Genomic DNA, 24049 nt, shown 5'->3' with positions numbered 1-24049 from the left:
CAAAAATTGAAACTAAATGGATTCTGGGTAGCACTGAACCATACAACCAGATTGACAAAATTGAAACTACTGCCCCTATGCATGTACATTGAGTTGCATGATTTACTGTACCTTTTAGCATTGCAATAAGGAGACTACGACGTAGACATAAGCCTAGAGAGTGACAACTCAAATGCTGAACAAACTAGACAAGTACTTAGGGGAAAGTTCAAAACCGACAAAAACAGCTTGACAAACTGACGAACTTTTTTCACCGGACCAAAGCACTCTACAATCAATTGATTAGAAAATACTAAAGCTATGGCCAATACCTCACCAAAGACAGGCTACTGAAAATTTACTGGAATTTCTTTAACAGTTTATTCACACCAGACAAATGCACGTGGATTTGACTGCATCAACAGGGTGAAAACCCGTGGACTAACCCTAAACCCTACTCTACTACTACTTTCAATTCGGCAAAAACCCGCACTGAAGCCGACATTAATTTGTCCTAAGAAACTCCAGGCTAGCAAATTTGAAGACAGACATCAATCGGCTGGGCAATGACCAGACTCAAGCAAGAAAAGTGGTTTAAAGAATCGCATTTTGTACGTAATGTGGAAATTCGTCAATGAAAAGTTTTCTGAATATAATAGCTGCACGTAGCTAATCGGTTGTGATTACAGTACCTGCAGGCGTAACTGGACTTGGTTCTAACCACAACGACAGGGACAATGCCAGTAGTTCTTAGTCTGTTGTATATCCTCTCACTGGTCTGATCCTCTTTTTTAGCAATTCGGATCTTTTCTGTTTGTGCCCCCGCTTAGTGGGTGCATATTTTTGCAACCCCCAGACGCACTTGCCATAGTTTTACATAATGATTTACCATGTAAAGGCACGTGCTCTGTAACTGGGGGGCGCAAGACGTACTGGGGGATTAAACGGAAAAATCAGCAATTCAATGAAAGGATTGGAAGCCCTTTCATTGATAAGTTCTGCTATTGTTATCGCAGAATTTTGATAAGCAATTTTATGAAACAGTTTATTACGCTGAAAAAGTAACGTATGTTGATCAAATGCTGCTGATGATTTTTAGGTTTTGATGTAAATAAGAATGCCAACAGACATTTACTCTGAAGACGACGAAAATCCGAGGGAGGAAGCAGAATCTGTAAACAGTGAGCACGAGTTGAAGGCGAACGCTCAGTTCCTCTTTAAAGTCAGCAAATCAACAGACAAATTAGCATCTGTGGATAAAGATAATGTTTTGCCCTTGAAAGCAGGAGATATTGTTGTTCTCTTGTCTGCTAGAGGCGAAGATGGGTGGTGGTATGGCGAGAAGGTTGGTATAGAATTTCATATGTCCCATGTGATTGAACTATCCCTTGAAGCGTTTATAAAATTTTTTAAATCTGATGCAGAATTTACAGATTCAGAATTTTAAAGAAGCTGGTTTCATTTAGAGCAGCAACTTGATCAATTTTTTCAGAAAGGATTTTGACGTTTTTTCAGAATTTTTTCTTTTAAAATATTGTTACAAAAGTATTTTTTTTAGTCTAAGTTAGTTGTATTTCATGCAGTAATTGTCTTGTTTTTCTAGCTTCCGATATTTGTAATTTTCAGTAATTTCCGATTTTTTCAAATTTAGCTTTTATCAAGTTTTAATTTTTCTTTTTCCAGTTTCGACACATGATGTTGGTTGATCGTACATAATGGAAAAGTTCTTTCAGAAATTTGTCAATCCACTTTTTTTTATTCTAGCTTTTCTTGATTTAAACTCTTGAAAGCTTTTAGGGTTCTTAGTTATGGAACTTTGTTTTACAGTTCAAATCTACTGTAGTTCTTTCCACATGAGAATCGTTGATGAAGTAAAGAAATTGCGATGTGTGTTGGGAATTAAAGTTCGAGTTGCTCTTGATGTTGAGCCTCGTTTCTGGAGTCCTGTTTTTAATAGCCGCGAAGCGATAGCTGAGGATATTATCGATTTTTACGACTCGAAGAGGAGTATTGGTTTTCTTAGGTTTTTTTTTTACCGTACGTACTATTCGTTCAGACGGCATTTTGACCTAAAAGCGAAAGTGAGTAAAATTTGCATGAGAACTAATTTTTTTCTGAGCGAGAGAAGTTGTTTGATTATGCGCTGCGATCAGTGAATGACTTTTCGACTTTGAAAAGTGTTTATAGCAGAATAGCACATATAGATAACGATTTTTAGCCGTTTTTCTCTAATTGGTCCAGTTTTTTGCTTGTAATTTGTTTTTTGTAGAAATAATTTTTCTGCGACGTCATATTGAAATATAGCCCTCTGAATTTGATACCATAGTGCTTTGAAGAGCCTGATAATGCGTTTCAAATTACAAATACGCACATTTCTTGATTTTTAAGTTAATTTGTGGTTTTTTTTCCAATAATTTTTTCATTTTTGGATCTTTCATTTGTCTTTCTATCAAAAATCAGTTTATATGACAACTTCCCGTTGATAATACATATGATGAATGCCTCTTTCTACCACGAGGTAATTTTTTATTAAATTTTGCACATGCTAATCCGATTTTGAAGGATTTTTTCTTCCATTTTTCTGTTTTCTTTTATTTTGTTTCAATTTACTAGAAACAGTATTTTTTGCAACATCAGGGATTTTAATTTCCTTTTTTTCTTAATAAGTAAATTATTTTTTGGCGTGACTTTTTGAAATACAGTGAAATTTGTTTCTTAAATTAGTTTTGAAAACTTTCGATCTCTTTTGTAAAATATTTAAAAAACGTTTCCAATCTTTGTAATTTTCTTTGTTTTATCTGTACAGTAGGATGGCTCTTGGCTCATTTCAATTCTAGAATGCTATATTTTGAAATGTATTTGTTGTTCTTAGTTTTTTTAAATTTTGACTTAACTTTCAAGAGTCAAGGAGTTTCACTTTTATTTCCTTCATTCGTGTATATATTTTGTACATTCTAGCATCTATCACTCTAGTTTCCTCTAGCACTTATTTTTTATTCGATTTGCTCATGTCAGTTAAGAGTTTTACCGATTTTAAGATTTGCCACTTACCATTTTGTTACATCACTGGTTTGCAATTGATTTCAATTAACAAAATGCAGCAGCGAGAATTTGCTGAAAATCATTTTCACAAAATTGTAATTGATTACTAGTTTCTGTAACTTTGAGGCCTCTGTATTGATATTTTATTTTTTTTGTCTTTGAATATTTTCCTTTTGTTTTTCAATGATCGATTTAACTTTGAAATTGTTTTGTCTATCATATCTCCAAAAAGGAAGAAAAATATAGTACTTTTGCTCTAATTACAGTGATTTCAAAACTAATTGTAATGTTTTTTTTGAGTCTTTGTCTTTAGTATTTTTTTTCTTTTGAAAACTTTAGTTTATTTTCTAAGATGTTTATCTGCCGTATGTTTCCAAGATGTTTTTGGGTATTTCAGCTGATTAAGGAGTTCTAATTTTTCAATACCAGCATCAGGAGTTCTCTCATGCCAACTTATAGCGCTGCCAGTTTTTCGTGCATATCAGTATTTTAACCATCCTAAGAATATTGGACATTTTTTAACGTTTCGAAATATTCTTAATATAACAAAGTTTTGCTGCATCTTTCTCGTGGTGACTTTGGTATAAATTTCAGCTTTCTGTTTAAATCAATCCAGGCGAGGTAAAGAGTTACTGGCTACGTACAAAAAGATATGGTATCGACTACGGTTTTTGTGAGTCTTTGACGCTGCGAGTCGCTTCCGGAATTTCTCCGGCCATGTGTTTTGTTTCTTCGTCAAATTTTTGTTACAACCATATGAGGTCACGATCACTTCAAATATGCTTTGTGTTCATTCGTTCGTGCAATTTCAACAGAGTTTCGTCATTTTTCGCTCTTAGTCGATCGAATTTTTTGTTCATTCGCGTGATTTAATTGTGGTCACACGTGACTTACCTAACTCTCAAAAATGAGTTTTCACTCTGAAATTGACTTTTCCTTTTTGATTCAGAGAGAAGTTCAAATGAATGCTTGTCACTCTAACTGAAGGTTATTTAAGAGCAGCTAATAGAAACAGCAGTAAGTTGTACCTACTCTTAATCAAAAGTTAACATCTAAGCCCTTAATGAAAAGAATAAGTGTTTTGGTCTTCTTTTTTACTTTCTTTTTGAGACTGCATATCTATCGCACTTTTGCGGCTTTCTTCTGGCAATCTGTCTGCTCAGTTTTTATGTTCTTTTCAAGATGTGTTCCAGTTTCAAGAACTGAGTTTCAAGAACTGCAGTCCAATGTCCAAACTCATCAAATTTTTGTTGGTGAGAGTTTATTAAGCTAAAATTTCTCTGCGTTTACATTTCTGAGGTGTATGTAATGATAATGCAAACTGAAACGGAAAAATGGCAGTACTTTGCAATTGTTCGAGGTTTTCGACTTAAAGGAGTCTTTGAACCTTTTTTAATTGTTGTGCGTAGTTCATCGAACAAATGTTAGCAGCCAAAGTTTTAGAGCGCTTAGAATTCAAGAAATTTTTCAAATTCTTTTGCATTTTTGAGTTTTATATGTCTAACTAGAGTGCTGCTCTCCTGGCATTTGATTTCTTTAGATTTTAGCAAGACAGTTTGTTGCGAGGTACAAATTTGAAGAAATCCGACACTTGCAATGTTTTCGTTCTATTTTCCAAACATTTGAGCTAGAGTCGTCAAAATAATTTTGACTTTGTTGCTACGTTCATCAGCTTTTAGCCCTATAGTTTTTGTTGTGAAGACATTCATACCAATTCTTCGGTTTTTTTATTTCTAGTTTTAAAATTTTACCTGCCTCTTAGGTCAAGCCAGTTTTTTTTTCTTAGATGCCAAATTGCGTTTTTTTTTGCTTTCTGATTCAAATCCTTTACATTCAATGTGCCCAAAAGTATCTCCAATTTAAAGCTATTTTTTCTAAATTTGTGAAATTAATTGTCTTTGAGGCTTGAAATGTTCAATTGTGATGCTGTTAAGGTCGAGGAGTACTTAATTTTTCTTTCACTTCTTTGGATTTTTTTTCACGACTTGTCTACTGTGTTGCTTCGCTTACGTGTTATGGACATCGGAAGGACCTACTTAGCTCACTTTTCAATAATATAGCAATAGAGGCCATGATAAGAAGCCAAAATTAAGAGGACCTGATGAAGCACGTTAATTAAACCTAAGTGCATTGGTTAATCAGATTTTGATAGAGCGAATGCTAATTTATTTTAATTTTTAGCTTGTAGGTGTTTAGGCTATAAGCTGAATACTGCAGAGTTATGTAATTTAACTGAGAGGGCAAATTTGAAAATTTTTACCGCTGTGTGATCAAATGAAAGCCAAATGGTTCTGTTGATTTATTTTCATTAACCTAGTGGTTTGTGGTGTTTTTGCAATTTTTACATTTAATCAAAACCGTCCTAGAGTTTGCAGAAATTGGAGTGTTTTTTAACCTGAAAAGTTCCATTGTTTAATTCTTGTGTATTTAGTTGCTCTCGAACGGAGTTTCAAGCAGTTATTGTTTTAAAATTTTACTTTGTTTTAATAATACTTTGTTTTGCCTGCCTCTTATGTCAAGCCAGTTTTTCCTTAGATGCCAAATTGCCTTTCTTGCTTTCTGATTCAAAGCCTTTACTTTCAATGTGCCAAGAAGTATCTGCAATTTATTGCTATTTCTAAATTTGTGAAATGAATTGTCTTCGAGGCTTGAAATGTTGGATTGTTATGCTGTTGAGGTTGAGGAGTATTTATTTTTTCATTCAATTCTTTGGATTATATTTCACGACTTGTCTACTGTGTTGCTTCGCTTACGTGTTATGGACATCGGACGGACCTACTTAACTCACCTTTCCATAATATAGCAATAGGGGCCATGATAAAGAAGCCAAAATTAAGAGGATCTGATAAAGCACGGTGATTAAACCTAAGTGCATTGGTTTATCAGATTTTCATAGAGCGAATGCTTATTTATTTTAACATATAGCCTTTAGGTGTTTAGGTTATAAGCTGAATACTGCAGAGTTATATAATTTAACAGCAAGCGCAAATTTGAAATTTTTTACCGCTTTGTGATCAAATGAAAGCCAAATGGGTCTGTTGATTTATTTTCATCAACCTAATGGTTTTGTTGTGCTCTTGCAATTTTTACTCTTAGTCAAAACCACCTTAGAGTTTTCAGAAAATTGAATGATTTTTAACCTGCAAAGTTCCATTGTTTAATCATATAGCTTTGTGTTTAGTTGCTCTCGAACGAAGTTTCAGGCAGTTATTGTTTTAAAATATTACTTTGTTCTAAAATGGTACTTTGTTTTGCCTGCCTCTTATGTCAAGCCAGTTTTTTCTTAGATGCCAAATTGGGTTTGCTTTCTGATTCAAACCCTTTAATTTCTATGTGCCCAGAAGTATCGCCAATTTAAAGCTATTTTTTTTAAATTTGTGAAATTAATTGTATTTGAAGCTTGAAATGTTCAATTGTGATGCTGTTGAGGCCGAGTATTGTTTTTCATTCAATTTTTTGGATTATATTTCTCGACTTGTCTACTGTGTTTCTTCGCTTACGTGTTATGGACATCGGACGGACCTAACTAATTCACCTTTCCATAATATAGCAATAGGGGCCATGTTAAAGAAGCCAAAATTAAGAGGATCCGATGAAGCACGTTCATTAAACCTAAGTGCATTGGTTTTTCAGATTTTGATAGAGCGAATGCTTATTTTTTTAACATATAGCCTTTAGTTGTTTAGGTTATGAGCTGAATACTGCAGAGTTATGTAATTTATCAGAAAGCTCAAATTTGAAAATTTTTACCGTTTTGTGATCAAATGAGAGCCAATTGGGTCTGTTGATTTATTTTAATCAACCTAATGGTTTTGTTGTGTTCTTGCAATCTTTACTTAGTCAAAACAGTCTTAGAGTTTGACGAATTTTGAATGTTTTTTAACCTGCAAAGTTCCATTGTTCACTCAAATAGATTTGTCTTTAGTTGCTCTCGAACGAAGTTTCAGGCAGTTATTGTTTTAAAATAATACTTTGTTGTAAAATATTACTTTGTTTTGCCTGCCTCTTATGTCAAGCCAGTTTTTTCTTAGATTCCAAATTGGGTTTGCTTTCTGATTCAAACCCTTTACATTCTATGTGCCCAGAAGTATCTCCAATTTAAAGCTATTTTTTCTAAGTTTGTGAAATTAATTGTCTTTGAAGCTTCAAATGTTCAATTGTGATGCTGTTGAAGTCGAGTATTTAGTTTTTCATTCAATTTTTTGGATTATATTTCACGACTTGTCTACTGTGTTGCTTCGCTTACGTGTTATGGACATCGAACGGACCTACTTAACTCACCTTTCCATAATATAGCAATAGGGGCCATGATAAAGAAGCCAAAATTAATTGGATCTGATAAAGCACGTTGATTAAACCTAAGTGCATTGGTTTATCAGATTTTGATAGAGCGAATGCTAATTCATTTTAATATTGAGCTTGTAGGTGTTTAGGCTATAAGCTGAATACTGCAGAGTTATATAATTTAACAAAAAGTGCGAATTTGAAAATTTTTACCGCTGATCAAATGAAAGCAAAATGGGTCTGTTGTTTTTTTTTCATTAACGTAATGGTTTGTTGTGTTCTTGCAATTTTTACAATTAGTCAAAACCGTCCTAGAGTTTGAAGAAATTGGACTGTTTTTTTAACCTGCAAAGAAAGTTCCATTGTTTAATCTTTGTGTAATTAGTTGCTCTCGAACGAAGTTTCAAGCAGTTATTGTTTTTAAATATTACTTTGTTGTAAAATATTACTTTGTTTTGCCTGCCTCTTATGTCAAGCCAGTTTTTTCTTAGATGCCAAATTGCGTTTCTTGCTTTCTGATTCAAAGCCTTTACATTCAATGTGCCCAGAAGTATCTCCAATTTTTTGCTATTCCTAAATTTGTGAATTGAATTTTCTTCGAGGCCTGAAATGTTTGATTATGATGCTGTTGAGGTCGAGTAGTATTTATTTTTTCATTCAATTCTTTGGATTATATTTCACGACTTGTCTGCTGTGTTGCTTCGCTTACGTGTTATGGACATCGGACGGAGCTACTTAACTCACCTTTCCATAATATAGCAATATGGGCCATGTTAAAAAGCCAAAATTAAGAGGATCTGATAAAGGACGGTGATTGAACCTAAGTGCATTGGTTTATCAGATTTTCATAGAGCGAATGCTTATTTATTTTAACATATAGCCTTCTGGTGTTTATGTTATAAGCTGAATACTGCAGAGTTATGTAATTTAACAGAAAGCGGAAATTTGAAAATTTTTACCGCTTTGTGATCAAATGAAAGCCAAATGAGTCTGTTGATTTATCTTCGTCAACCTAATGGTTTGGTTGTGTTCTTGCAATTTTTACTCTTAGTCAAAACAGTCTCAGAATTTGCAGAAATTTGAATGTTTTTTTAACCCGCAAAGTTCCATTGTTTAATCATATAGATTTGTGTTTAGTTGCTCTCGAACGAAGTTTCAGGCAAATGTTGTTTTGAAATATTACTTTAATGTAAAATATTACTTTGTTTTGCCTGCCTCTTATGTCAAGCCAGTTTTTCTTAGATTCCAAATTGGGTTTGCTTTCTGATTCAAACCTTTTACATTCTATGTGCCCAGAAGTATCTCCAATTTAAAGCTATTTTAGTTTGAAATTAATCGTCTTTGAAGCTTGAAATGTTCAATTGTGATGCTGTTGAGGTCGAGTATTTAGTTTTTCATTCAATTTTTTTGGATTACATTTCACGACTTGTCTACTGTGTTGCTTCGCTTACGTCTTATGGACCTTTCCATAATATAGCAATAGGGGCCATGATAAAGAAGCCAAAATTAAGAGGATCTGATAAAGGGCGGTGATTAAACCTAAGTGAATTGGTTCATCAAATTTTGATAGAGCGAATGCATTTAGCCTTTAGGTGTCTAGGTTATAAGCTGAATACTGCAGAGTTATGTAACTTAACAAAAAGCGCAAATTTGAAAATTTTTTATCGCTTTGTGATCAAATGAAAGCCAATTGGGTCTGTTGATTTATTTTGATCAACCTAATGGATTTGTTGTGCTCTTGCAATTTCTACTCTTAGTCAAAACCGCCTTAGAGTTTTCAGAAATTTGAATGTTTTTTTAACCTGCAAAGTTCCATTGTTTAATCATATAGATTTGTGTTTAATTGCTCTCGAACGAAGTTTCAGGCAGTTATCGTTTTAAAATTTTACTTTGTTGTAAAATATTACTTTGTTTTGCCTGCCTCTTATGTCAAGCCAGGTTTTTCTTAGATGCCAAATTGGGTTTGCTTTCTGAATCAAACCCTTTACAAGCCCAAAAGTATCTCCAATTTAAAGCTATTTTTTTTCTAAATTTGTGAAATTAATTGTCGTTGAAGCTTGATATGTTCAATTGTGATGCTGTTGAGGTTGAGTATTTAGTTTTTCGTTCAATTTTTTGGATTACATTTCACGACTTGTCTACTGTGTTGCTTCGCTTACGTGTTATGGGCATCGGACGGACCTACTTAACTCAACTTTCCTTAATATAGCAATAGGTGCCATGATAAAGAAGCCAAAATTAAGAGGATCTGTTAAAGGACGGTGAATAAATCTAAGTGCATTGGTTTATCAGAATTTGATAGAGCGAATGCTAATTTTATATGTTATTTAGCCTTTAGGTGTTTAGGTTATAAGCTGAATACTGAGTTATGTAATTTAACAGAAAGCGCAAGTTTGAAAATTTTTACCGCTTTGTAATCAAATGAAAGCCAAATGGGTCTGTTGATTTATTTTGATCAACCTAATGGATTTGTTGTGCTCTTGCAATTTCTACTCTTAGTCAAAACCGCCTTAGAGTTTTCAGAAATTTGAATGTTTTTTTAACCTGCAAAGTTCCATTGTTTAATCATATAGATTTGTGTTTAATTGCTCTCGAACGAAGTTTCAGGCAGTGATTGTTTTAAAATTTTACTTTGTTGTAAAATATTACTTTGTTTTGCCTGCCTCTTATGTCAAGCCAGGTTTTTCTTAGATGCCAAATTGGGTTTGCTTTCTGAATCAAACCCTTTACAAGCCCAAAAGTATCTCCAATTTAAAGCTATTTTTTTCTAAATTTGTGAAATTAATTGTCGTTGAAGCTTGATATGTTCAATTGTGATGCTGTTGAGGTTGAGTATTTAGTTTTTCGTTCAATTTTTTGGATTACATTTCACGACTTGTCTACTGTGTTGCTTCGCTTACGTGTTATGGGCATCGGACGGACCTACTTAACTCAACTTTCCTTAATATAGCAATAGGTGCCATGATAAAGAAGCCAAAATTAAGAGGATCTGTTAAAGGACGGTGAATAAATCTAAGTGCATTGGTTTATCAGAATTTGATAGAGCGAATGCTAATTTTATATGTTATTTAGCCTTTAGGTGTTTAGGTTATAAGCTGAATACTGAGTTATGTAATTTAACAGAAAGCGCAAGTTTGAAAATTTTTACCGCTTTGTAATCAAATGAAAGCCAAATGGGTCTGTTGATTTATTTTGATCAACCTAATGGATTTGTTGTGCTCTTGCAATTTCTACTCTTAGTCAAAACCGCCTTAGAGTTTTCAGAAATTTGAATGTTTTTTTAACCTGCAAAGTTCCATTGTTTAATCATATAGATTTGTGTTTAATTGCTCTCGAACGAAGTTTCAGGCAGTGATTGTTTTAAAATTTTACTTTGTTGTAAAATATTACTTTGTTTTGCCTGCCTCTTATGTCAAGCCAGGTTTTTCTTAGATGCCAAATTGGGTTTGCTTTCTGAATCAAACCCTTTACAAGCCCAAAAGTATCTCCAATTTAAAGCTATTTTTTTCTAAATTTGTGAAATTAATTGTCGTTGAAGCTTGAAATGTTCAATTGCGATGCTGTTGAGGTCGAGTATTTAGTTTTTCGTTCAATTTTTTGGATTACATTTCACGACTTGTCTACTGTGTTGCTTCGCTTACGTGTTATGGACATCGGACGGACCTACTTAACTCACCTTTCCTTATTATAGCAATAGGTGCCATGATAAAGAAGCCAAAATTAAGAGGATCTGATAAAGGACGGTGATTAAATCTAAGTGCATTGGTTTATCAGAATTTGATAGAGCGAATGCTAATTTATTATTTTATTTAGCTTTTAGGTGTTTAGGTTATAAGCTGAATACTGAGTTATGTAATTTAACAGAAAGCGCAAGTTTGAAAATTTTTACCGCTTTGTGATCAAATGAAAGCCAAATGTGTCTGTTGATTTATCTTCATCAACCTAATGGTTTGGTTGTGTTCTTGCAATTTGTACTCTTTGTCAAAACAGTCTCAGAATTTGCAGAAATTTGAATGTTTTTTAACCTGCAAAGTTCCATTGTTTAATCATATAGATTTGTCTTTAGTTGCTCTCGGACGAAGTTTCAGGCAGTATAATTGTTTTAAAATATTACTTTGTTTTAAAATATTACTTTGTTTTGCCTGCCTCTTATGTCAAGCCAGGTTTTTCTTAGATGCCAAATTGGGTTTGCTTTCTGAATCAAACCCTTTGCATTCTATGTGCCCAAAAGTATCTCCAATTTAAAGCTATTTTTTTCTAAATTTGTGAAATTAATTGTCGTTGAAGCTTGAAATGTTCAATTGCGATGCTGTTGAAGTCGAGTATTTAGTTTTTCGTTCAATTTTTTGGATTACATTTCACGACTTGTCTACTGTGTTGCTTCGCTTACGTGTTATGGACATCGGACGGACCTACTTAACTCACCTTTCCTTATTATAGCAATAGGTGCCATGATAAGGAAGCCAAAATTAAGAGGATCTGATAAAGGACGGTGATTAAATCTAAGTGCATTGGTTTATCAGAATTTGATAGAGCGAATGCTAATTTATTATGTTATTTAGCTTTTAGGTGTTTAGGTTATAAGCTGAATACTGAGTTATGTAATTTAACAGAAAGCGCAAGTTTGAAAATTTTTACCGCTTTGTGATCAAATGAAAGCCAAATGTGTCTGTTGATTTATCTTCATCAACCTAATGGTTTGGTTGTGTTCTTGCAATTTGTACTCTTTGTCAAAACAGTCTCAGAATTTGCAGAAATTTGAATGTTTTTTAGCCTGCAAAGTTCCATTGTTTAATCATATAGATTTGTCTTTAGTTGCTCTCGGACGAAGTTTCAGGCAGTATAATTGTTTTAAAATATTACTTTGTTTTAAAATATTACTTTGTTTTGCCTGCCTCTTATGTCGAGCCAGGTTTTTCTTAGATGCCAAATTGGGTTTGCTTTCTGAATCAAACCCTTTACATTCTATGTGCCCAAAAGTATCTCCAATTTAAAGCTATTTTTTTCTAAATTTGTGAAATTAATTGTCGTTGAAGCTTGAAATGTTCAATTGCGATGCTGTTGAGGTCGAGTATTTAGTTTTTCGTTCAATTTTTTGGATTACATTTCACGACTTGTCTACTGTGTTGCTTCGCTTACGTGTTATGGACATCGGACGGACCTACTTAACTCACCTTTCCTTATTATAGCAATAGGTGCAATGATAAAGAAGCCAAAATTAAGAGGATCTGATAAAGGACGGTGATTAAATCTAAGTGCATTGGTTTATCAGAATTTGATAGAGCGAATGCTAATTTATTATGTTATTTAGCTTTTAGGTGTTTAGGTTATAAGCTGAATACTGAGTTATGTAATTTAACAGAAAGCGCAAGTTTGAAAATTTTTACCGCTTTGTGATCAAATGAAAGCCAAATGTGTCTGTTGATTTATCTTCATCAACCTAATGGTTTGGTTGTGTTCTTGCAATTTTTACTCTTTGTCAAAACAGTCTCAGAATTTGCAGAAATTTGAATGTTTTTTAACCTGCAAAGTTCCATTGTTTAATCATATAGATTTGTCTGTAGTTGCTCTCGGACGAAGTTTCAGGCAGTATAATTGTTTTAAAATATTACTTTGTTTTAAAATATTACTTTGTTTTGCCTGCCTCTTATGTCAAGCCAGTTTTTTCATCATATCAAATTGGGTTTGCTTTCTCATTCAAACCCTTTACATCTCCAATTTTTCCTAAATTTGTGACATTAATTCTCTTTGAAGTTTGAAATGTTCAATTGTGATGCTGTTGAGGTCGAGTATTGTTTTTCTTTCAATTTTTTGGATTACCTTTTACGACTTGTCTACTGTGTTGCTTCGCTTACGTGTTATGGACATCGGACGGACCTACTTAACTCACCTTTCCTTAATATAGCAATAGGGGCTATGATAAAGAAACCAAAATTAAGAGGATCTGATGAAGGACGGTGATTAAATCTAAGTGCATTGGTTTATCAGAATTTGATAGAGCGAATGCTAATTTATTTTAATATTTAGCCTTCAGGTGTTTAAGATATAAGCTGAATACTGCAGAGCTATACAATTTAACAGAAAGCGCAACAAATTTGAAAATGTTTACCGCTTTGCGCTCAAATAAAAACCAAATGGGTGTGTTGATTTGCTTTCATTGACCTGATGGTTTTGTTTTGCTATTGAAATTTTTACACTTGGTCAGAACCGTCTTAGAGTTTGCAAAAATTTGACTGTTCCTTTACCTGCAAAGTTCCATTGTTTAATCATATAGAATTGCGTGTTTAGTTGCTCTCGAACGGAGTTTGAACCAGTTATTGTAAACGTGTATCTTTTATGCAAAATTTCCACCTGGCGCTTTTGCGCTTTTCTTGAATATTGTTTGACTTTTTGACACTTAAGTTCTCATTTTTGAGTGACCCAGGTCGCTCTCGTTGTGAAATAAATTTCGTTGCTTGAAGCGATTGATAGCGAAAGGAAATCTAAGGCATTGTAGCGCAGTGGTAAAGATGTTAGGCTGCCAACCTGGAGGTCCGCAATGGGGAATTTTTTACACCCATTAAACATTTCTAAGCTACGCCCCTCTAAATCAAATTGCCCCTTCTGTTATTTTGGAGCAATTCATCCGACGCTAGTGGGTTTATGTTTTTCGTTCGATGAATGTGTTTCTCATCACTAAAGGTCTGCGGTTAAAATTGAAAGTCGGTGGCGATGTTTGCTATTAAATATTACGAAGCCCTTTTGTTTTTCATTACCAAAATCTAGGCAGATTAGTTTCATATTTAGAAAACTAGATTCCTGCATTAATCGGATGTATAAAGTAAGCTATACCGTTTGTTTAGATTGGTAAATCTCAACAGAAAGAGAAGGGACATTTTCACCACTCTAACGTGTCGCAGTTGGTCACATCGAACCCGGATGTGTCATCATTTGAGATACCATCTGCCTCCCTAAGTTTTGACAGAGGAAAGAACTTCCTTGGCCGAGGAGGTTTTGGGCAAGTGTACGCGGGGTATTTTCGCGATTTGAAAGTTGCCGTAAAAATTCCAAACTCAAACTTCAGCCAAAGCAACAATGACGAGAGTATTTTGAAAAAGCTGAAGAAAGAGGCGTACATTCAACATCACTTGAACCACGAAAATATTGTCAAGTTACTCAAAATTTCTCTGGACAACCCGATGGAGAGATGTTTAGTGCTGGAATTCTGCGCAGGAGGGTCTTTAACACCCGTTTTGTACCACAGAGAAGTTCCTCCTCGAGTTTTGATTGAGTGGGCGCTGCAGATTACCCGCGGGATGCAATATTTACACTACAGAGCTCCGATTCCCATTCTGCACAAAGACTTGAAGAGTGGAAATATCCTGTTTTCACAGGAAATTACATTAGACGATTCGTTTGAGAATAAAACATTGAAGATAACTGATTTTGGGTTGGCCAAGCCAATCGAGTATCATAGCCAGTCGCAGTCTAATTGTCAAGGGGGAGGTACTGTTGAGTGGATGGCCCCTGAGGTTATAAAAAGGTCTCTCTACTCCCATGCTAGTGACAGCTGGAGTTTTGGAGTGGTGTTGTGGGAACTTCTGATTGGCCAGGCTCCTTACAAGAACCTACAGTACCACACAGTCTTGTACAAGATTGGAGAGCACAATCTCACACTTCCGATTCCGGCAAAAATGGAGCCAGGGTTTGCGAACTTGATGCGAGGGTGCTGGGACATTTCCGTGAGTTCCAGACTGACGTTCAACCAAATTGAACAGGAGTTGATGAAAATTTTGGAAATGTTTCATAATAACTTTCACATGTCAGGTGAAGATTTCGTCAAGTCAAGAGAGCGAGATTGGTATCCGGATATAAAGTATGATTACATGACCGATTACGGTGGAAGTCAGGCAATCACACAGAACCTGGTTGAAGAACTAATCCAGGCACATAAAGAAAAGAGAGACGCTCAACTGCGGCTTGCGGAGAAAGAACTGAAAGAGGCGTTACAGTTCCAGAGCTTTGGTTCTGATGCTAGAAAATCTAACAAAATTAAAAACAAGCAGAAAATTATACCTGGACTTGACATTAGTTTTCCCATGGATGTTCGACATAATATCAGCGTAAAAGACGACCTCGTCTGGTCCAATATTCACCGCGATGCAACCAGTTCGGAGATGACGAGTCAAGCGTCTTTTGCGTCTAATATGCACTATTCTAATAAAGCAGGTGTCCTCAGTTCGCCCATGCCCAACATAAACTACAGTACGTGGAGCGGGCGGGGAGCCAGACAAGCCCTACCTCTCTCACCCGGTCTTTTTGATGAATCAGGGCCAGGATCAGACTTGAGAAGTGAGAGCTCTGACGTAGACAGCACCGCCGACAGAGTACTGGATTCCAGAGGGAGCAAGAGTCAAAGTGAGAGTAACATTCTTGCAATATCAAACGGAAGTGTATCCAGTACGCACAGTAACGAGTCACAGATGTCCAACAGTGACTCGATAGGGCTGCCCAAAAAGAGCCTGGGTCAGCGGATTTTGAGGCGGATATCTCGTCTGGGCTTGCATCGTAAGAAGAGCATCGATCAGAGGCCGGCAGCTAGAAGAACGGATACAGCACCGTTTCTGCTAAAGGGACCCACGGAAAGTTTCACCAAACCAGAAAACGCGCCGAAGAACAAATACCCCGTCATTGTTGACTCAGCGCGTATTTTGGAGCACACTCCTGAGAAAATAATCAAAATTTCAGACCAAGGAAGCTCTGGGCCTAACAGGCCTACCAACCTGGATTTGAGCTACGTCAATAGATCTCCCATATCCAACCAGGGTAAGTCAACATAAAGAAGAAAAGTGAACATTTTAAATGAGCAGTTATTCAGATTAAGAAGTTTGTAGCTGCGTTAAGGTACTGTACAGCACACAAATCTTACACATAACTATGTGTTTTGTGCTCTATGAGCAAAATAGTAGAAACCAGTGCGAATTATGAGTTAATAGTAAAAGGTGTAAACCTTTTCTAATATTTGCATCCAATAATGACTGTTTTCCTTTGAAAATTGTGATAGTTCTTCAATGTTGAATTTGGGCTGGTTCATAATCGACGGCGTGAGTATGTAACACAGTTGCTACGAGATTGCCTTTTGTATATATTGAGAATCTAAAGGATTTCATAGACAAGGAGGTGCATATTTTTGCGTGGTTGTCATAACAACATTGGAAAAGCTGAATTGGGCCATCGAAGCTTGTTTTTTTTAGAAAAAAGTTTGATGCATCCTCCGATCTTAAAATCAATCTCGGAGTACTACCTATTTCGATACTTTTTGAATACAGTGCTGACACATACTCATCGCATCCTGAATAACAATAAGCCTGCTTTTTGGAGCTCAGCTTTGAACTTACCAACAGCAAGATTTTACATGCACGAGTGAAACTGTTTGGGTAAAAATTTCAAAAAGCAATTTGCATGAAAAAAGTATTATAAAGAGGGATTCTCCAGCATAATTCTATACCAAGAAATTGTCTATTAATGTCGCACAATCGTGCAAGGAAAAATTTTGAAGCGTTTTATCTTAATGAATATAAGAAGGACCCGAACAAAGCCCAAAAAAACAAGCCGAACAAAGCGGACAAAAGAGGACCCGAACTTAATTACGTTTTAATCACTTGGAAACATTTTAAGTTCAATTAACTTCATTCTTTATTGTTTTGAATTTTTAGTACTGCCCTCCCTCAACCCCAATAGAAGTATTTTCTCTATTGGTATATATCAAGGCCTTGAATGTTAAATATTACTCTTTTCTTTGTTTATAATTGTTCCTACTTTCTGCCCTGCCTATATCTGTAAACTTTTGCCATAACTAAAATTTTACAGATGTGAGGAGAAATACAGTGTTCTTTTTTGCACTGATGCTCAGTAATAGATAAAAGGCGAACAATATCAACTGGTCACATTTTTTTCACATTGAGAAGTTTGTTTGCAATGGTCTAAAAAGTTTGTTCCATCATTTGTACATTAATCCCATAATTAATTAAACATGTATTCGATTATTAATTTCACTGAATCCTGAGTATAATTAATTATTTTTGGGTGTATTTCGGATGTTTCATTTAAGCGTATTTTCAATCCCTTCAATAACTCCTACTGCTTTCGATACTTGGTGCCGGAGAGATTATGCACCCAAAGAAGAGCTCAACTAAAACAGTTTGTAGCTACATATTATTTGACAATAAATCGATCAATCCTTTATTTTTCATTCTTTTTCTGACGTTCTTTGCTATTAATAATCTGGCAGCATGGCTCATGCAACTTCAAATGCAACTTTCAAAAATTTTGGCTGTGCGCCAAATGATGAACGGATGAAACGACTTTCAAAGTCTTATCAATAGCCGCGAAGCGAGAGCTAAGGCTATTATTGGCCTTTTCTTGGTTTTTTACAATTCAAAGAATTTGAATTGTATTTGGGCGCTGTCTTTTTTTAAGATCTGTTCACACATTTTCATGATTTTTGAAGTCAAATTGGAGTAGTGATTTTGGTCACGCCGAAACAGGAAATGGAGCGAAAAAGCGAGTGGTTTTGCGGCGTGATATTTTTTCGCTCTAATTTTAAAGTAGAGTGAGAAAACGGTGTTTGAACAAAAATTCGCTTTCTCGCTAGTGATTTTTTGTTCACATGCGGCAATTTCACTTCGATTTTTACTGGTTTTTCGATTTTTTGGTCGGATTTATTTCTAAATAGTTTTCCCAATCCATTCATAGTTTATTCTAGTTTTTTTTAGAATCAGATTGACATTTCTCGCTAGTGGTTTTTTGTTCTCGCTTGCTGTATTATGACATTCATTTTTTGTTTTTTTGTTTTTTGATCTGATTTTTTTGGAAATAATTTTCCCAATTCACTCATAGTCCGTTATTGGTCTAATTTGTTGTTTAGTCAACAAAAGTTTTTTTGAATTGTACGTCAGGACTTGTCCTGTTATGTTTTATTTATTTCGTCAAGATTTTTGTTGACCATATGACGTCACAACCACTTCAAATCTGCTTATTGTTCATTCGTTCATGCAATTTAAATTGAATTGCGTGCGTGACGGCATTTTTCACTCTTAGTGGAGCTGGTTTTTTGTTCATTCGCATGATTAAATTTTTGGTCACACGTGACTTGCCTCACTCTTAAAAATGACGTCCTTACTCTGAAATTGACTTTTCTTTGCTTTAATTCAAAGAGATAAGGTCAAATGAGTGCTTGCCACTCATTGAAGGTTATTTAAGAGCAGCTAATAGAAGCAGCAGTAAGTTATACAGATTCTTAATCACCTTAATGAAAAGAATAAGTTTCTTTTTGATCTGTCTTTTTTACCTTCTTTTTGAGACTACAGATCTATGAAGCTATTGCGGCTTTTTTCTGGCAATTTGCCGGCTAAGTTTCAATATTGTAAAAGAAGAAATAACTATATACAGTAGGAGCTCCTTCGTGACATTCGAGCTGTGTTACCTAGATTTCTATCAAGTAGTTATGAGCATTTGAATGCAATTGTTCAACTTGAAGGGACACCCTAACTTATAATCAATGCTTAAGGGCAGTTATTAAGGGTAATTAAAGAAGCTGAAATTTAAATTAATATTATCAATGTTATTCACTGAAATTTTTATGGTCTTAACTGCTATGTTTAGAATTGATACTGTATAAATTTTTTGAATGTCATTGTTTTGGAATTAATCTAAATGAAATATCTCACCTTTCCTTCCATTTTTTAATGTGACAATCAAGGAAATAATAGGGGTTACAGTATCAATTAAACCTGAGGAATATTTTATGAAAGGCGACTTCTCAAAAAAGGCAATGGATTTTCGTTTTTAGGAACGCTTTCTTAAAATAACGATCAATTGCAAATTTATGGGGTGGCTTTGGACCTTGCTAGCCATCTAGTCATCATTCCTGTTCACCGCTAATTTGATAGGTTTCAGCTTATGCGCTTTGATAACCGTCAAGGTGGTGGACAACCTAAGTGGTCACAGCCTGAATTTGATATTCTAACTCCGACTGGTCGCAATCTTGTTTTTTCAGACGCTTAAGTTAAACAATTTGAAGATTTGCTGCTGGATTCCTTTTTTGTATCCAAATTGACATTTGGGTTTTTTAGCTAAGATTAAACGTACTCCTCAATGGTATGCCAATTTTACTTTACCCATTACACCAACACACTTTCCTGTCCGTGATTAATTGTGAGTTGGTTTGACCATGTAGTACGACAGTTTCACAACGTTATCTTATTTGAAGTATGCTAGTCCAATTTTTGCAGAGTGGAAAGCATCGGGCAAACTTCTTTCATTAATTGATAAGACTAATAATTCATCTTTTGAGGCATAACTATATAAACGCCAACGTTTCGATTTCAAATCAGATGCAGAGAATTGTTTGCAAAAAAGAGTTTTTTGCGAAGCCAGAGTGTTCACGAGCGAATCATTGTGTTCCATTGTGTTCCAAATTAGTTGATCCAATATCAATTTCAATGTTTTCAATTTATATAATTTTTGTCTATAATTTGCTTGCAAATGTTCGGCACAAGGATTGACCGAATCAATTACTGGATTTAATTGATTCAATCCGAGTTATTTAGAACCCTTGCTTTTCCTTTATTGTTTCGCTGACTTCATGGATGAAATTTGTCTGAGAGTAAACAATTTGGACGAATTCCCACCCAGTCTCTAAAAATATTTACTCGTATTTGTCGCTCGTGACTAAAATTGTCGACGCAAAATGTTTGGAAAATATGTGTTTAACTGGGAATGTCATATTTGTTGAAAATATTTTCAAGAAACTATCAAACCAGAAAAAACTTTAAATCTAAAGTGGCCTCAGAATCTTCTTATGTTCCAATAAATGTTTTTATTGAAATTGGAGAAACAACGACTGCACGTACTCCAATTTTATCATCAATAGAATAAAAAGCCCTTGAAAAATAATCTTAATCGATAAGCAAGAAGAGGCTTCTAGATTTCCTGTTTTAGAGATCAATAGAATCTCATGATCTTTACTATTTTGTTAGTGTTGAGCCGCAACGCCACACAACTCTTCTCTTCAGCACTTATATCTACCTTAGCTTAAGCCAGACAGATGCACGCCTATCGTTTTTCAACACGTCGTCCGATGGCAGTTGAAAATGATAATTTTTGATTCTACTATTCGACGTTTAAGAAACCTATGCAGTAAGTACATCTCATAACACCTTTTCTCTAGTCAAAAAGTTCATATTTCGAACGGAAACTGACTGTTTCACAAGATAAACACCCTGCTTAAACGGAAGAGTAACAGAAAGCTAATGCTAAGATTTTTGTGCAACGTGAATCCAAATTCGGAATTTTAAAAATGGGAATCAAATTTTCTGATGGTGGGTAAAACAATTGAACAAATCAGTGAACTTGCTACTAGTTTAAATTTTTTGCTTGAAAAAACCACTATTACCATTGCCAAAATTGAAAGCCACTATTATCATTCAATAAGGACAAGGTAACCCTGCGACGTAATTAGCTTACCCCCTGGCTTACCAAAGGATGTCTTGTTTTCACTTTGAAAAGCCATTTAAAACGCTAATATGGCTCCTTTTTGTTTGTTTCTCTTCGGCAACTTAATTTGTTGAGATCCACTAGCTTTATTTCTGAGAGATAGCAACTCAAATGGTTTTCAGGAAGTCACCCATTCTTCGGCCCTCTGAGGTTCAGCAGAATAGAAAGAAGCAAAGCTTAGCGTATCGTGGAAAGCTCTATTATTGTATTCTGATTTTAGCTCGCTTGTCTCGAAGCCTGGATACCCTTCTATATATATATGAGTATGCACCTCTTTTGATTGGTATCACCAAATTAAGTGAAAAGCTGCTGTTAAAAACTTGGCTATGACTGCTTTATTTTGATTCGATGTAGATTGAAGTATTCTTGGTTACTGTGCAACTCTTTATTTACAGTGCCAGCCATAGAGATAAAATTATTCACGTGTTAGGGACAACTGTTGAAAAGTGAGAATGTAACATACAACTTCGAACTGTATCCGGAATAATAACGTTACCTAGTCGATGTTTGCCTCAAGTGGATTTGATTATATGACCCATTTTTATTGGTTCGCCGCTGCTTTCGGAACAAAAATTTATGAATTTTAATTTTGTGTGTAGGTAACTACTCGTCGTACGGCGAGGATTTTGACTGGGAAAGGAACACAGGGGAGGGAAGTATATTTTCACCCTCAAGAAGCGCTGCAGCTTACCAGTTCGGACCCCCAGTCAACAGCCACCCCAACTCTCGCCGAAACCTCTCCCACGCATTCTCACCCGGTATACCTGGAATGTCGGTGGGTGGACCCTGTAGCTATAGTCACAACAGGGCACTCACTCCCAATAATAACAGTTCTTTTCTGTTTCGAAACCAACAAAACTACCATCAAATGAACAGTGCGGCACACCATCAACAAAGTCCATCTGCTTCCCCAATGTTACTACACCATTGCCATCCCTCGCCCCACACACAACATAAACTGCTACAGGAACAACAGTTCTTTGCTCCTGATAATCAACTGTCCAATTATTCGCCCAGTACTAAACTATCTCGCGACGAAGGCTCAAGTCCTCAAGCGAACAGAGATTTCACCAACACTGGAAACAGAGATGGTGCAATGAAGACATGTCTCCAGTTTGCAGCATTCAACCAATCATCATCTTTGGAATCAGCGGACGAAATGGATTTCGATGATGTGTCCAATGACGACCTCAACAGGTCTGAAACGTTAACGACCCCTAAACAGGACGATACTCTCAAACCTTCACCTCAGTCAAGGTCCCCTTCACCGCCCACGCTTCCGCCGAGACAGGAGTTACCCAGCAGGACAGATTTGGGCAATGTTTGTGGTAGTTATGCCGAGGCACCCACTCCCGCACAGTCGACAATGGTTGACAGTTCCACAACTAACTCAAGTAGAAATAATAACTCACCTCAAGTAGTATCTACTGCATAGCATTAAAGAGTGTATGAATGACAGGTAGTAAACGTAGCAGCTGCATCGTTTTTTTACATAGCACATGGCAACTTTCAAATGCCAGTTTGTCTCCAAGACATAATAACTTATTGTCTATTTTTCTATATTCCGTTGCTGAACAGAAATGCTCACCTCTTGGACCACTATTTGATTTTGAAATGACCTTATGGATGCTATAGAGTAACGGATTTTACTGTAACGTGTCATTACTGTAACGTGTTCGTTACTGTAACGTGTCATTTTCGTCTATAATTGCCATACCCGGTTCGGTGGCCATACCATTGAATTATATGAATCGTGGTGATCATGTAAGTATGACACGTGATTTCTCGTCACTCATAAAAATTCCATTGAAATTTAGTGAAAATATACAGTAAAACTTGGAAGTTCCTTGAAACATCAGAAAGGGATCGGTGATGTAAAAGTTCCATCGTATTACTACCTTCAGTCAAAGAATTTAATGGAAGCATGTATGTATGATGCAATGAAGGTTAATTTGGGGATGGTTAGTGGTAAAAAAAATTTCGACAATGAGTCGTTCTCGTAGAATTGCAATGAAACCGAGTTTAAAATCTTTAAGGATAGCCATGCTATCTTATTCGGTGTTAAGTATTGAAGTGTATGACTTCATATATGATTCGTGTTTGGCGAATGTGAAATGTCAATCCGTTTTTGCCGAAGAAGAGCATTTCTGTTATATGCTGCGGAGTTACCATGACTACGACTACTTATGCTGTGCATCAACAAGTGAAAGCGAAACAGTACTACAAATTAACGAAAAAAAAAATGTAATTTCTTGTCTAATTTTGCCTTGTTTCGTACATTGGCCATCATAGTTTCGCTTTCTCTCCGAACTGAAGAATTTTTCTCAATAATTTTTAGTTGCATTTCAGATGTTTTCTTAATGATCATGCTCAATAGTTTAAATTAATTTCTATGGTAGTCCTTCCCCCCAATTTAGTACCAATTTTAACTATTCAGATTTTCTCAAGAAGAACTATCACCCGTATATGATGGCAAGTAAACGTTTGTATGGGAAATTTTGTCTATACGTAACTTAGCAAGGACATCGTGTATATGAGAAGTGTTTTCTGAACTTAGATTTGCTGAAAATAAAATGGGTGATAGTTATAACAATATTTCATAAATTATCATTCTACCAATCTGTTATTATTTATGACTGAGTTAATTAACTTCATCGTGGTTGATTATAATATCAGCTGTAACAGACAGATTGGCCTAATAAGGAATTTATTTATTTTAGTTCCCCTCCGCAATTTTTTTTTGTGCTCTAGCTATCTCTTCCCAATATCTATTTCTCGCTCTATTTCTGTTCGTCTGTCTATCCGCCCCATCTTCCTTTCAGTGTTTTGTTTCCTGTCAAATTCATTTCCCATTTTATAGTAGATATATTTTTATTACATAGAGAAATGTTAAATTAAATTTAATGCATCAAATACATACATTTACACATTATACATACACGTACGTCGTACATATACATGCTATCTTGTATTTGTTAATGTCCCAATCAAATTAATAGCCCATTCTTACTATCCAAATTTTATTATTGTTGTACATTTTTCCTTTTCGTCAGATTTGATTTTAAATGTCTTCACCCTCCATGTGTAGCCGCTCTCTCTGCGCTATTTTTGTCAAATGATGTACTTATTAGTTTTTGGGTAAATTTTATTCAGTAGAAAAAAATCTTGTATAATAAACATCTTTTTAATTCGAAGTCGTACAAAAAAT

At 35.2% G+C, this 24049-nt stretch overlaps 2 protein-coding genes across 2 annotated transcripts in view; both read left to right on the top strand.

The window, feature by feature from the left end:
• The window catches only part of LOC142341164 (uncharacterized), a 176545-nt gene that overhangs the window by 123738 nt on the left and 28758 nt on the right, over positions 1–24049 (top strand). The window lies entirely within an intron of this gene.
• Positions 1056–22435, top strand: LOC142340565 (uncharacterized). The gene is made up of 3 exons (XM_075391223.1): positions 1056–1324; positions 14148–16110; positions 21441–22435. The coding sequence occupies exons 1-3, from the start codon at positions 1097–1099 to the stop codon at positions 22274–22276; spliced, it is 3027 nt and encodes a 1008-aa protein (XP_075247338.1). The 5' UTR covers positions 1056–1096; the 3' UTR covers positions 22277–22435.

This window comes from Convolutriloba macropyga, chromosome 6 (genome assembly GCF_964194025.1).
Source record: "Convolutriloba macropyga chromosome 6, txConMacr16.3, whole genome shotgun sequence".
NCBI lineage: Eukaryota > Metazoa > Xenacoelomorpha > Acoela > Convolutidae > Convolutriloba > Convolutriloba macropyga.
This window is presented reverse-complemented; position numbering and strand designations above follow the sequence as displayed.